The sequence below is a fragment of the Vitis riparia genome, chromosome 13, assembly GCF_004353265.1.
Source record: "Vitis riparia cultivar Riparia Gloire de Montpellier isolate 1030 chromosome 13, EGFV_Vit.rip_1.0, whole genome shotgun sequence".
NCBI lineage: Eukaryota > Viridiplantae > Streptophyta > Magnoliopsida > Vitales > Vitaceae > Vitis > Vitis riparia.
Window position 1 is genome coordinate 2,294,718 of NC_048443.1, and position 16,140 is coordinate 2,310,857.

The window sequence follows — 16,140 nt, forward strand, 5'->3', positions numbered from 1 at the left end:
CTTCTCTTCTAATTTCTGAAAAAACTTCACCAATTGAAGGCAAGAGTTGTCTTCCAATGATTCTCCCCCTTATCTCATCAAACTTGACGTTAAGGCCAGCCAAGAACTTGAAGATCCGATTGTCTTCCATGGTCTTCTTATGATGACGTCCATCCTCGGCAGATTTCCACTCATAGGTGTTGAATAGGTCAAGGTCTTGCCAGATCCGCTTCAAGGAGTTGAAGTACTTTGTGACGTTGTCCTCTCCTTGTTGTATCTCACCGAGTTTGAGGGTTAATTCAAAGATCTGTGATTGTTTCCCTAAATCAGAATACATTTGATTTACATTCTCCCAAAGCTCTAGTGTTGTTGGATAGCACATGTAATTAGAGCTAATGTCTTCTTCCATAGAATTCACAAGCCATGTCATCACCATGGAATTCTCAGCATCCCATATAGCATAGTTCGGATCGTCCACTGCAGGAGCCTTCTTTTCACCCGTTAGGTAGTCCATCTTTCCACGTCCTCTGATGTACATCCGAACTAATTGAGACTATCTCAGAAAGTTGTCACCATTCAAGCGAATTGTGGTGATTTGGATAGAGTGAGATTCCGAGGTGGTAGGACTGATTTTTGAAGAATCAGTGATGATGGGATTGTTCAGAGAAGGTTGAGGAACAGTAGTGGACTCGTTTGAAATATTCGACATGGTTTCAGAGAGAACAGGGATTGAAAGAGAGGAAGAAGGAGGATTTCGGCAAGCAGATTGCTAGCTCTGATACCAACTTGAAGAATAGGGTTTCACGGGAATAATATTCTTTCATTGAGATTATTCTTTTATAAAGTTTATAGCATATACAAATTGGAAACTAAATCACTGATTAAAGGGAAAGAATTACTCCTAATAATTACTTTCCAAAAAATACAAAGATTGACAACTAATAGCTAATTTACAGCTTTACAAAGTTATTTCTTTCCATATCAGTTTCGGTTTTCCAATAGTTTATCAACTAACCCTTAAAATGGAAAAAGGGCTCAAGTGTTAGGCTTCCAAATGTACAAGTTCACAAATTGAGGGCACTTTCTCTAACTAGACAATAAACAAACTATTGAGTACAACAAATTTCCAAACTTCTAACTATGTGAATAGTGAAGGTAGCAATCAAAAAGCTTTGAATGTGCCTAATAGAGACACTAATAAGGGTAAAACTTCAATGAGTATTAGAGATAAAAAGGTAGACATGATTCTTTTATGCTTTGAATGTACTGGGCATGGTCATTATGTTGTTGTTGTGTGCCAAAGTAATGCTTTACACTTTTTGTGTTGAAGAACCAAAATCTAAATTGGAGAATTATCCAAAGGAAGAAAAGACCCACAATGAAGATGAACTTAGTGAAGAATGTGATTACTATGATGGCATGACAAAAGGCCATAGTCTTGTAGTGCAACTTTTGTTAGCTATCCAAAAGGTGAAAAAAGAAGAAGATTGGTAACATACTAGCATTTTCTATACGCATACCTCTTGCCAAGAAAGCTCTTACGAAGCTAAATCTTAAAATAGAGAAACATCTAAATCCATTTTGAGTAGTATGGGTTAATGATACCTCAATTCTAGTAAGTTTTCGTTACTTGGTCCTATTTTTTATTGGTAGGACTTTGAATAGTCTGTATGGTGTGAGGTCTTACCAATAAAGGTGAGTTATGTTTTGCCTGAAATACCTCTTTTTAATATAAGAGTTTAACGTGATGGCTACGAAAATACATATATTTTCATACAAAATGGGCGTAAGAAGATCATTCATCCAATGAAAGAAGTTTCGCCAATTAGGAAGCCAAAAGAGGAACAACAAAAAAATGTGCTTTCTATGTATCAATTTGAAAATGAGAACATGAAAACTAAAATAATTTTTGCTTTACTAACTGAAGAAGTGGATGGATTTAAAGAGAAAGATAAAGAATATCTAATAGAAGTATGTAATATCCTTGATGATTTTTCTTATTTGTGGCCTATAGAATTACCTAATCAATTTCCTCTTATGTTGGAATACAACTTATTACAAGTTTGTTGATGACACATAATTATTTTGAGAACTATCAACTTGGTTTACAAAATTGGAAAGCCTTTCGAAGTTTGGTACTTGTCTTACATGAAATTGAAGAACTTTAAGAGATCTTGAGAACCTATCTTATCGTGATAAAGAGTTTTCGAAGAAAAAATGGTAGAAGACATTGTTCAAGATTTCAAATGATCGTGGAAAATCATAATTGGAATTAAATTAGGATTAGTATTTATTGGAATAAAATTAGGAGCATCTAATTAGGTTATAGGAGAATTATAATTAGAATCATGATAGGTTATTAGAATCCTAGTAGAATTTGGATTTTTTAGGGAAACCTACAAATAAGACTAATTGATGTAAACCAAATGATTGATTGATGATTAATAATATTATGTTTTCTTGCATACTTTCCAATTTTTAATGGTGAGATTCCACTGATTTTCTTTTAGGTGAGACTTCTAGAAGGTCTTAGTGCGATTATAAAGTTTCTATCCTTTTTTTCTCTTTATCTTATTTTTCTATGTTTTTATTTTATATTAATTCACTGCCATAAACTTTATCCCTTTTTCCTTTCCTTAAACCTTAAAAAATAAAAACCCTAGCCCACCTAATTGTAGGCACCCACCTTAGGGTTGCCCTACATCACCCATAGATGCTCAAGATGCATGACTCTTCTTCCTCAGAAACTTCCATAGCCACTTTCCTAAGAGGTCTATATTCTTCAAAAAAATTTTCTCTAAACCCAAATCCCTTTCCCTTTCAGCTTACATATGAGCTCCTTACTAATGAGGTGGTCCCTATTGATGAATATGGCATCAGAATAATTGGAGGATCCATGTGGGTGGAAGTCATTGAGTTCCTCTTTTAGATGCTAGATGATAAAGGAATACTCTTTCTGGGATATCGTTGAAATTAATTGATTCTAAGGATTGGGAGAAATAAGAAAAGTCCATATTAAAAGTCATATTTGTCAGCTTGTAAAGCATATCATATCTTGTTTTTACATTTTTTTTCATATTGTGTATACATATCATGAGTTTTTCTTGTACATTGAGAAATAAAAATAAAAAATAAAAAATTATCACATACAAACACATATATTGCAAGTAAAGTTGTTGTTTCTCATATATATATATATATAAGTAAAGCTCACTTAGCTCAAGTGGTAAGGGTTGGGGTTGATATTTGAGAGGTTTCACTTCAACCATGAACCCAAAAGAAAACCCATCAGCTATAAAAGAAAAATATTGTAAGAGCAAAAAATATGACATTTTTAATGTCATACACATGCTAACATTGAATACTAGAATTTTGATGAACTCGACAAAAAATCAACATTTTATAGGCAAATAAAGGAATTATTAGAAAGGCCTAACAAAATGGGGACACAATCAAAGTATACATGAGGTATACATAGCCAAACTACAAAGAAAGGACAAAAGGAATGACATCCACATTAGAAATACCTGATATACAGTCAACGAAATCTACACAAACAATATATATTCAAGTATTTAAGTTTAACAAGTGTCTAAAATCATGAATTTATAAGTTGTTATACTGAAATACAAGTAATTTGTGAACTGTTAGCTTATGATATGGTATAGCAGGATGCTTCTTGCTTGTGGTGATGTCCATGCTCATGACATGCATTCCCTTTCTGAAAGTTCTATCCCAAGCCTTTCTTCAATAGTTAGCACAATCTCAATTGTTCTATTGAACTTTAATATCCAGCCAAATTTGGGATCATATTAAGTTAAATAAAGCAAGTTCAAACTTCAAAATTTAATGAACATTGTTTATAATCAAACTTTTGTAATACTCAAAATTTTATGAAGCAATGAAAAAATGTGAGGCTAGAATAAAATTCAATTATTTGTATTTGAGATTAACATAATGAGAATGCAAGTCATATGGATTTCATTTCAATAATCAAACTTCTAATACTTGAACTCTTATAAATAAAAATAAACAAGGTAATAATAAAAGTCAATGATAAAGTTTCAATGATTTCCATGAGAATGGAGCTTGTATGAATACCTTCTCAAAAATCAAGGTTCTAAAATACTCAAAACTCTTATGAAAAAAAATAAGCAAGGTAAGAAATAAAATTTAATAATGTGTACTTCTTTGAGATTAAGATAATAAGATGGAGCATATAAGGATCCCATATTAAGTAATTTGTTTTTACTTTAATTTTATCTTTGAAATGTCCACTTATTTGATGATTTTTTTTTTTTCATAAAGGGAAAATATAATACTCAAGGGCTAAATTTGAAAGTTGAATTTGACAAAGACATGAAAATTGAGAAAATCTTCCTTGACCTACCTTACAAAGACCTAAATAAACATCCATTAACCTATGCTAAAAATAAATATTTGGCATAAAATGAAAAAGCTAACTTTGGGAGGCTTATCCCGATTCAAAGCACTTTATCTAGTAGACTTATTTATTTCATGTTTTTGTTTTGCATTTCAAGGACAATTAGGGTGAGATTGGAACAAATTCAAAGGGATTTCCTATGAAGAGGAGGGGCCCTTGACCAGAAACCACATTTAGTAAGGTGAACTATTTTTTGTTTAGACAAAAATAAAGGTGGTTTGGGGGTTAGGAATCTCATGACTCTTAAGAAAGCCTTTTTTTGTAAATGGAGTTGGTGTTATGCTGAGGGTAGAGGGCTTTATGGAAGCAAGTTATAAATCAAAAGTATGAGATAGAAGAAGGATCATGATGCTCTCAGGAAGTGAGAGAAAGATATGGGATATGGTTATGGAAAGCCATTAGAAAGGATTGAAATTTTTTGGCTAGTGGAGTTGCTTTTTTAGTTGGTAATTGGGGGGGACGGGGGGGTGGGGGGAGTGAGATTTTGGAAGGGACTAGTGGTGTGGTGATTGTGTGCTACCTTCACTTCTCTATTTGCTATTGCTGCTTCAAAGGAGGCTTGGGTGGCGGATGTTTGAAACCTATCAAATGAAGGGGGTTATTGGGCCTCTTGCTTCACTAGGCTCCCAAATGATTGAGAGGTAGAATTAATGGAGTGTTTCTTTCGAGATTGCAAGGGAGGATGGTGTGCAGAGAAGAGAAAGATAAGATGATTGGGATAGGGTCAAAGAATGGTAAGTTTTTTGTTAAAGCCCTTTACTTGGCTCTGGAATCAGAAAGTAAAATTTCTTTTTTAATAAGTGTTATTTGGAACTCTTTTGTGAAGTCAAAGGTGGGCTTTTTTGCTTCAGAGGCTACTTAGGAAAGGATTTTAACCTTTGATTATTTAAAGAGGAGAGGGTGATCTTTGACAAATAGATGTTTCCTTTGTCATTTAGAAGAAGAGTCCATTGATTACATCTTTATCCACTATGTCAAGACAAGGATTTTATGACATTTATTGTTCTTCTTATTTGGTGTGTCTTGGGGGCTTCCGTCAATGTTCAAAGAGACGCTATTGGAATGACACGACTCTTTTGTGAGTAAAAAGTGGAAAAAGGCATGGTGGACTACCCCTTTGTGCTTATGCTGGACAATTTGGAAGGAAAGAGATAGTAGATCATTTGAAAATATGAGGACCATTCTTTATAAGGGCTGAAACACTGTTTTCTTTGTAATCTATGGGCTTGGTTTAAGTTGTTTTTAGGTTTTGGTCCTCCTTCTATTGTAGATTTTGTTGACTAGTTGAGCTCCTATTGAGGAGGGTGTTTTTTTTGTTCCTCTTTTATTCTTTGGGAAGCGTCTTTAAGCGTTCATTGTGTACTTTCTATGTCCCTGGGGGTACTTGGAGGTGCCCTGCTAGCGTTTCTTGTTTATAACATCCTCCTACTTTACTCATCAAAAAAATAAAAATAAAAATAAAATAAAAAATGAAAAGGCTAACTCAAGTTTTTTCATTTTGTCCTCTTTGTCCTATTATTTTTTATCAATTAATATCACCAAGATCCTAAAAAGTTTCTTTTAGTCTTTGGGGAGAATTGATAGAAAGATTGTAGGCCATTTGTTTTCTCATTATCTGTGTTCTATTCAAGATTAGGAGATTTCTCTCACTGAATGCTTTTGAAAAAAATTGTTCTGTGGTGTAACATATCATTCTTTTATTTTTATATTGAGTTGGATTCTCATTGAGTTGAATATTAGGTGCTTTCTTCTCTCTGGGATCTTGGGCATAATTGTATACTATCTGAACTTTGTTCATGCTGCCTTGGCATCTTTAGTAGATTTTTGATTACCAAAAGAGATTTCTAGATGACAAGTTGCATAACATTTTGATACAGAAATAATATATCTTCATTCATTTGACAAGTTGTATAACATCAATACAAGTTATGATCATTACTTTCTTATTCTGGGCATCCGATCTATTTACACACTGACTAATAATGATGCATATCAGGCCATTGTTTGCGGGTAGCTTGCTTAGCATCATACACATTTTGCTGGACCAAACACGGCAAGATGAACTGCGCATCATAGGTTGCCAGGCTCTTTTTGATTTTGTAAATAATCAGGTGGGAGTGTTGATTAGTTCTTTGTCTTTTTTTATCTTATTTTATTTTTTCGTTTTTGCTGCTTATATATGGAACTGTTTGTTAACCTCATACGACATTATTTGGTTGTGAAGGGGGATAGTACGTATATGTTCAACTTAGATGGCTTAATTCCAAAACTTTGTCTTGTTGCTCAAGAAATGGGTGATGATGAGAGGGTACAACAATTACGTTCTGCTGGGCTTCAAGCCCTTTCTTCAATGGTAACACACTGTCATGCTGATGTAATTACATCTTAGTATATTGTTTGATACTGTAAGTTTTTAGTTTTACTGGAATTGGTTTATGAATATTCACATGCTTATTTGTTTATGTTACTGTGTAGTACCTTTATTCTTCTTTCAATGTATCATACCTTTTTTCTTAAAATATATATCAAAATAGATTTCTACAAGAGTTTGCATTCCCACCCCTGGAGAGGCTCTAACTTGTGTTTCAACTTTTGTTTTTTCAATTTTTATTTTTTTTAATTCTCTGATTAGACATATGTGAAGTTCTTTTCCTGTGATCCAGCCTCAAATCATTCCGTAGTTCATTTAAAATATCCATTTTAAATTCATAAGCCATGGAGAAAAGCATGGTCTCCTCCCACATCAATCATCAGTGTCTATTTGGAGCAAATAAGAGAACATTTACAAGATTATACTCTATAATACTCACTTTATTTTAAATTTAACTTTCATCCTCTAGTTCTTTGTGCTATTTTTTGTTGTTATTATTTATGTTAACAGTGTATCTTTTTCCTTTGTACTACAATGTAAAGGGCCATCAAGATCCTACTTCTTGGGTATTTAGCATATTTGAGTAATTGTAGCTATCAGAAAACGTGACTGGAAGGAGAAGATCGGGTGATGGATCCAGTTTTAATACATGAGAGAATGCAAAGAAATTGAAAAAGAAATTAAGATGCAAAATTTGATCATTTCTTTTGATCTTGAAACAGGCAAAACCTTTTAGTAAGAGAGGATCAATTGCTTCTAATCAGAAAAATAATGACATATAAAAACTATGTGGAATCCTTAAGCCCTTTGTTAGACAACCAATTTTCCTAAAAGCTTAAGCTCATATGATTTGGGCCTATGTATATCATACACTCCAACCCCCACCCATATGCAAGGATCACAATGCTTGCTAAAATGATCTTATTTCTGGTTTCTGAGTTTTTTTTTTTTTTTTTTAGTGTTTTATGAGACATCTATTCTTTACCGTTCATCTTTTATGCATTGATATTTTTTCCTTTATAATATATCATTTTCTTCATATCACCTTTTCCTACATGATAGATTTGACATCATGTGGATTTCAACTAACTAGTTTATACACTTTCATGCACAGGTTTGGTTCATGGGGGAATTTTCTCATATTTCAGCAGAATTTGATAATGTGAGTTAACTTGGGATAATTTAATTATGTTTTATTCCTTCGAGGATTTGAGTTAGGGCTAGAGTGTATTGCCACTGTTTTTCTTTCCTGGGCCTTTTTCTTTGTTTGCATTGTGGCACTCGCTCACTGTATATTTCCAGTGTATTTGGGTTGCACTCCTGTTTTATTTGGCGCCTTTTATAATACTTATGTCTTATTCTTACCAAGTTTTGCCATATTCAAATGGTCATATTTTAATAGGGCTTGTACATAAAACTTGTTACCTTTCTCATCCTATATTCTTTGGTTGGAAAATTATACTGTTACCCATACTGGAATATGCACCTAAAGTCTTAATTTAAAGGAAATTTTCAGTGAACTATCATCTACTTGATTTTCCTTTTTACATTCTAACCTCAAAGAATTTTTTAGATTTAAAAAGCAGTGTGGAGCTCTTGCTAGGGAATGCAACAATTCAACTCTACTGACTTTTATTTGATCAGTTTCTCCATTATAAATTCTTCATATTTACCTCTTCTTTTGTTGGAATTTAATCTGGGAAACAGTTGATGGAAGGTTGTATATTATTGTTATTGTCATTGTAATTCTTGTTATTATTCATCTCCATCATCATCATCATCTTTTCAATGGCAAGATCCTATGTTTTGTATCCTTTCCCTATTTTGTAAATCGGGTTATTTAGTCATCGAGGAAAATTTTAGATGTTTTAAGAAAAAATCATTATTATTGTTATTATGATCATCATCATCAACATCATTACATTCATCTTCATCTTCTTTTTCTTCATAGCAAGATCTTGTGTGTCATAACCTATGGCAGCATTCTGAATTTCATAAATCAGGTTGTTGGAGTTGTCTTGGAAAATTATGGAGGTTTTAAGGAAAACACAGATGAAACTAGTGATAATAAGCAAGGGCTTTCGGAAGTGGATCAAGTTGAAGGCCATATGTCTTCTTCACCAGATGCCATAACAATGGCTCCTTCTTGGAGGAGGGTTGTGAATGAGAAAGGCCAAATTAATGTGACTGCGTAATTCATCTTCTCCCAATATCTAATGATTGTAGTTATACTGTCTACTGCAATTGAGTAAGTCATGTCTAATATATACTTTTTTCTGATAACAGCGAAGATGCCAAGAACCCCCAATTTTGGTCTAGGGTTTGTTTGCATAACATGGCCAGGTTAGCTAAAGAAGCTACAACTGTACGGCGTGTCTTGGAATCTTTGTTTCGCTATTTTGATAACAGTGACATGTGGTCACCTGAACATGGTCTTGCTCTGCCTGTCTTGTTGGAAATGCAGTTATTAATAGAGGATTATGGTATGTAGTTCTCTTTATGTTACTTTCTTATTACTTATTTCTGTGGCTACACAGTTTTTCCTGGTGGAAGTTATTTCTCCTATTTCCATTGGCATTTCCATGGGACTCATGGAATTGAATCTTTCAATGTGCAGGTCAGAATACACACTTGTTGTTGTCCATCTTAATCAAGCATCTGGATCACAAGAACGTCCTTAGGAAACCAAAGATGCAGCTAGACATCATTGATGTTGCCACCTGCCTTGCTCGAAGAGCAAAGGTTCAGGGATCCATGGCGATAATTGGTGCATTCAGTGACATGATGAGACACCTAAGGAAAAGCATACACTGTTCACTGGATGATTCGAACCTTGGGGCAGAAATAATTGAATGGAACAGAAAATTTCAAACAGCAGTAGATGAGTGCCTTGTGCAGTTGTCCCATAAGGTAGCGCCTTGCTCCTTCATGCTTTTTTTGAGTCAAATTAATGCTTAATACTTTTGGGTGTTAAAAACTTGTTTGAATGCCTCTAGAGTTGATGCCTTTGAAACACAGGTAGGAGATGCAGGTCCTGCTCTTGATATGATGGCTGTGATGTTAGAAAACATCTCAAACATTACAGTTATGGCTAGAACCATGGTTTCTGCTGTTTACCGTACTGCTCAGATTATAGCATCCATACCAAATTTGTCATACCGGAACAAGGCAAGTGCAGAATTACCTCTTTCAGTTATTGTTTGATATTTAATTACATTGGCACAAAATTTTCAGGTTTGCATCTGAAAAGCTTAATATTCTGTAGGCTTTCCCTGAGGCATTATTCCATCAATTGCTCGTAGCTATGGTGTATGCAGATCACGAAACCAGGGTGGGTGCACACCGTATATTTTCTGTCGTTCTCATCCCCTCTTCTGTTTCCCCTCATCCCCACTCTGATAATCCCAACAGAAAAAAAGCCACTGATTTTCACAGGACACTCTCTAGAAATGTATCTGTCTTCTCTTCTTCAGCTGCCCTTTTTGATAAGTTAGGAAGGGAGCAATCTTCTTCACAAGAGAATACTTCTCAAGATAAAAAGGTCAAATTTGTTGATACTGAGGATTCAAAGACCAACAATAATTCCATGCTAAGCAGACTGAAATCAACTTACAGTCGAGCTTATAGTGTGAAAAAGAATTCTTCACCTATAACTACAGATGAAACTATGAGTAACTCAGATAAGGAACCGGTATGTATTTGAATTCCTTCCACTTAATCATTCTTTGTCTAGATTGTTAATGATTAGAATTATTGCTTCATCGCCATCTGTCATTACATTTTTTTAATTCATTTCTTATAAGAATCGGGCATGACTGTTTTTCTACTTATTAAACAACAGGAGGCAATTTCCCTTAGGTTGAGCACTCACCAGATCATTCTCTTGCTTTCATCAATTTGGGCACAGTCCATCTCTCCTCTAAATATGCCTGAAAACTATGAAGCAATATCTCACACGTTTAGTCTGGTGTTGTTATTTGCACGAACCAAGGTATTGTAGTTATATTGGGCATGCTGACTTCATCATGAATGCTACTCTTTTCTCCATTGATAAAGATGAACTTTTCTTTTCTTTTCTTTCCCTTTTTTATTTGGTGTGTGGGAAATTTGGGTTGTGATGTCTTGTTAGAAAATCCTCAATTATCATTAGTTTTTTTGCACCTACTTATATTGGTACTTCATTTGAAAATAATTTCTTCTCTTCTTTAAAATGATGGAAAATGATTTCTTTTTTACTTTTGGGATGCCATTTTCAAAAAGTAGGTTTGTTATTGGGCTCCTATCATAGCCATGTTTTAGAGATCTTCTTAGAACACTAAAAGCAGCATTTGAAAGTAAACATAAATATTAAGGATGTCTGCATAAAACTCTTATATGTTGACCTCACCTTCCCTATGTGATTTATCTATATTTTGGAAAAGCAGGGAGACCCCTGTTTTTCCTCAAATGTGATCCAAGAAGCATATTTTTATTTAATTACATTTAAAAAAATTATCAAAATAATTCTTTTTTTAATAAAATGATTTTTAGAAGACAGTCCTGAAGCCTAAAATCAATTGCATAGTAGCTCTAATTACTTATGCTTCTATCTCTTACTGTTAAAAACATAATTAAAAGCTATACCGGATAGGGCTTATGTAGATTATTCAATAAATTAATTTATTATTTAGACTCAATGATGATCAATCTCATCCATAATCATAAAGACATTTTTTTTCCTCTGTTATTTTTTTATTTTAGTCATCTATAAGCATAAACACATTATTTTAGCTATTTTTTTTTCTTTTAATCAACACCATTTAATTTTGTGAAACAGATCATTCAGTATAAGACATGGTTACCTATTTATTAGTTATAATTTTCATATTCATGGCATGCTATTGTAGTTTTGTATCTTCGTGGTCCTATTCTTTTGAAGGGATCAAGTTGTTAGATATTTTATGTAGTATTCATTAGAACAATTGAAATTATGAGCAACACTAGAAGCATACACACACACACACCAAAAAAAAAAAAAAGGAAAAGAAAAATCTTAGATACAACCATTTGGAAAGAAATTGGAATGTTAATACAAGAACCAAAAACAAAAGGTATAAAAGTCGGTGGTATTGCTAGGATTTAGTGTTTAGGGATGACTACTTGCTAGGATTTAGTGTTTAGGTGGTATTGCCGCGTCATTCCCTCTCCAAAATTCAAGGGCGTAAGTGGGCTAAGCCTTTTAAGGCTTTGGGCACCATCATTCCTTTGCCATTGAAATCTCAAGAGATTTTTCTATTTTTTCCCATTATTTTCGTCGATTTTTCGATGAAATGTTGTTGATATGTTAGTGGTTTTTCAAGCCACATCATCATGTTGCATCATTCCTTCCTCCACAATTCGAGGGTGCAAGTGGGCCGAGCCTTTTAAGGCTTCTAGGCAACATTATTCCTCGGCCCGATCTCATCTCAATCTCTTTGTGGTAGTCACCAATAAACAACACATTAGTTTCTCTTCCATTTATGATGTGGGATTGGGATGGGCTTGCATTTTAAAGCTAAATAGTAAAATAATCCAAACATGCATGTGTAGAGATTTAAACCTGAGACCTTACACATGAGACATGTTGCCTTTTACCACTAGACCAAATGAGCTTTGATGCTATAATGGCACATAAAATTATATATGCATGCATATACTATCTTTTATACAGTATATATTATAAATTAATTAAAATAAAATTATTATAAATAAGTTAATTTTAATTATCTTATCATGTTTCTTATATAATAATTAAATGCAAGACAAATATAAATTTCTAAATAAAGTTATCAACATTTTAAAATAAAAATACTCATATATATCATTATTTTTTTATATCCTTCAATATATATTAATTTCTTTGTTAAAATTTAAATAATTTCAATATGTGTATTATTAATTTTTCTATCATTTTTTTATTTTTTTTATCAATTTTTATTCCACCAATATTTCCTAATATATATATCAATTTTTTCAACAAAACAAGTTCAAAATGTCTATTTTAGTTTTAAATCCCTTTTTGGATTTTTTCTCAATATTTTCATGAGTTTTGATTAATTTTTATCTCATTGATATTTTGTGTCAAAATATCCACCGATATATCCGTAAAATCAGGTTACCGATATATCTATGAAAACCAATATTTTCATCCTTGGTTAAGACTTATGGTTTGAGTTGGGCTACAAATAATGCATTGAGTAGCATTTGGTTTATAAGGAAGTTGTTTATAGATCAATGTGTTTCTAACAAGACAATTCTCTAAGGTTGGGCTTATACTTGTCCCCATCCTTGAATAGCTCTTGTATGGTTTGATAGATTTACAATTTCCATGAGCAATCAATGGATCTCTAACAAGGAATGTTTGAGAAGCCTTTTCTCTTTAACACGGTTTGAATAGTCATGTTATCATAGTTGGAGTTTAATGGAACATTTCTTATATAAGCTTTTGTGCACCTCTTTATCTACTTTATTCCTTTCAATCATACCTATACACTTAACCTCATTCTGTCTATCATTGTATTTTATAGATTTTTTATTTTATTTTATCCCAATTTGCCTACTAATGTTAAGCTAGTAATTGTAAGAATCAACCTTCTTTCACTTAATGGATTGATAAGTTTATTCTCAATGGGGGGTTCTAGATATCCTAAAGCTAAGAATAAGATTGGGCTATCATTTACAAAGATGACTATTTATCATTATATTTTATTGAAATTTTTTATTTCTAGGCCCTAATTTGCCTGATTCGGATACACCTACTCCCCAGGGTCTTATATTGGTTAGCACATATAGTATTTTTTCACGTCCTCGACGCAACACCTCGTGTTCCTCAGTGGAAACCTCAACTCTGTGTAGAGACTAGAGGATCGAGGGTGAAAGTTGGAGTTATTAGGGCTATACACTTGTGTATTCTATTCAACTTAAGAAAATTAAGTATTTGCACCAAAAACCTGAGACATGCATTTGGAAAACTATTCTAACATTAATTTTACAAAAATGCCCCTAAAAATATGAAAAATGGAATAAAAAATAGTGAAAAATTTGTCCAAAGTTTGAATGCTTGAAGAGGAATGTTTGAACGCTTTTTAGATTGTTTGAATGTTTCCTTACTCAACATTTGAACACCCTATAGAACATTTGAATACTACATCTGGAAGTTCGAATGTCCTACCCCATGTTTGTGTTTGTTTTTTTCTTCAAAATTAACACCTAGCAATCTTTCATGGTCATTCTTTAAATATAGATGACATCAAATAAATACATACTTCAAGAATTATCAACTTTGAAGTAGCTTAAAATTGAATGAAACTAATAAGACCCTTGGAAGTATGATGCGTCGTCGGCAAGAAATGAAACAAAATTGCCAACATAATACTATTATATCGACAAAGGCTATATGTGGAGAGGTTGAAGACGTCTTATGAAAAAAAATAGGAATTGATAAGGACCTTAGGTTTGATGGTTCCACCATGGCATCTTGGCAATGCTATTGGGACATAATTAAAAATGAGGTGATAAGCCTTTTCAAGGAATTCTGAGTTTGGCTCCTTTGATAGAAACCTAATTGTTGTATAATTTTTTTTTTTTTCGGTATTAGTTCTTAAGGCATTACAAAAATCTTAAGAAGTTCAAATTCATCAGTCTAGTACATATTTAGTATTAAGAACTTTTTCTCTTATCCGATGTGGGATGTATAGATACAACGTCCATATTGTGTATCCCATGGAATTGCAAGACCACTCACAGACAAAAACACCTTGTGGGGTTGGACAAACAAAGATACACATTGAGATTAGGGATCGGTTCTGATATCATTTATTTCTATTCGCTTATGTAGATATGTCCAGTTTAGGTCTAATAGACCCTCATTGCTTTAAAATGCATTTACATGGTTAAGAAAAACCAGTTACATATACGTTGTTAGAAACTTTTTTTCTTATCCGATGTGAGATATTATGGAAACCATGTGAATTGAAACTTTCTTCTATCAATGATGGTGAGATGGGATTTGGCTAAAAGTGGATTACTTGGATTAAATGTTTCATTTCATCAATGAGGCTCTTGGCAAATTTTGAATGTATCTTTCATAGCAAATGAAGCAATTGATTCAAGGTTGAATAAATCAAGGAAGGGTTAGTGTTCAATATGGACATTAGTAAAGACGAGTTTTAGGTGGGTTTATGGAAAAACAATGAGGAGTGGTTGGGAGATGTTCTAAGCTAAGACTACCTTGGTAGTGGGAGATCGGGAGAGAGTTAGGTTCCACAATGATGTGTGGTGTGGGGAATCTCAATTGAGCACCCTCGACCCTGGTGTGGGAGTTTGTTTAGCCCCACAAGGTGTGCATGTTTGTTTGGTTCTATAATCTTATGGGACACAATGAGGATATTATGTTTGTATGGGGCCGGTGATTGTGATATTCCACATCTAATAGGAGAAAAAGTTTTTGAGACTATTTATGTAAGAGTTCCTTTTAACCTTATAGACTCATTTTAAAGCCATGAAGGCCTTTTGAACCTAGAGTAGACAATATCTACACGGTTGGAAGCGGATTGTTACTCTCAAGCAGTCAATTTAAGCATTAAAGGAGTCTTATTTTATTTATTTGATTTCTGGTTCTCTTTTTCTTGTGGTCAAAGAAGTCTTCTTCATGTGAATCCTATGTCTTTGTCAGGTTTCATGGACTATTTGAGTCCTTACTAAGGTTTGGTGTTGATGTGTTAGTCCCCTTTAAGCACTCATTGTGTACTCCTTGTGTACATGGGGCATCCCTTTTTAGTCATCTAACAGACCCTTTCTTGCTATTAAAAAAAGAAGGAAAAAAAAAGAAAAAAAAAAAGATTGTCAAAAAAGGATCAACCTAGTTGATTTTAATCTAGAAGACATTGAAGGCTGCTCAAGTTGAGTCCGGTTACCCTAGTCTATCTTGTGAAACACATTGGGTATCTGCTTTGACAGCACAAGCATTGGCAGTCATAATCCTCTGAACACTGGATTGGATTGATAACTATACTTTCTTCCTGATTCAGTAGAATACCCTGAATTTCATCAGGCACATGGACAATAAAAGGAGTACATTCCCTTTTCCTTGTTGCAGCGAAGTGCAGTGGTAGAAACGAACAATAGTAGCTTGCTCTGTGTTTGCAATATAGCTGTCCATAACCAGTGCCTTTTCTTTACAACTTAATTTTGTTAATTGTTATTTATATCTTGTAGATATATTTTCATTTGCTTATTGGTTATGTTCTATCCATGTTTCATTCTAGATCTTCAGTTATTTCCTTACTCTTATACCACTACCGCTTCTATTCTCTCGTTACTTTGCTTA

At 33.4% G+C, this 16,140-nt stretch overlaps 1 protein-coding gene across 2 annotated transcripts in view; it reads left to right on the top strand.

Moving 5' to 3' along the window:
• Positions 1 to 16,140, top strand: part of LOC117928931 (protein SEMI-ROLLED LEAF 2) — a 28,066-nt gene that overhangs the window by 8,539 nt on the left and 3,387 nt on the right. The window contains exons 1-10 of one of the 2 annotated variants that reach the window (XM_034849070.1): positions 4,539 to 4,604; positions 6,420 to 6,534; positions 6,648 to 6,776; positions 7,909 to 7,956; positions 8,798 to 8,985; positions 9,081 to 9,277; positions 9,412 to 9,704; positions 9,813 to 9,962; positions 10,060 to 10,485; positions 10,636 to 10,785. In XM_034849070.1, coding sequence (XP_034704961.1) covers positions 6,663 to 6,776; positions 7,909 to 7,956; positions 8,798 to 8,985; positions 9,081 to 9,277; positions 9,412 to 9,704; positions 9,813 to 9,962; positions 10,060 to 10,485; positions 10,636 to 10,785 — 1,566 coding nt within the window. In that variant the 5' untranslated portion in view covers positions 4,539 to 4,604; positions 6,420 to 6,534; positions 6,648 to 6,662. Of the gene's footprint in view, positions 1 to 4,538; positions 4,605 to 6,419; positions 6,535 to 6,647; positions 6,777 to 7,908; positions 7,957 to 8,797; positions 8,986 to 9,080; positions 9,278 to 9,411; positions 9,705 to 9,812; positions 9,963 to 10,059; positions 10,486 to 10,635; positions 10,786 to 16,140 lie in introns of those variants that run through there. The other variant, XM_034849069.1, reaches the window with a different exon arrangement.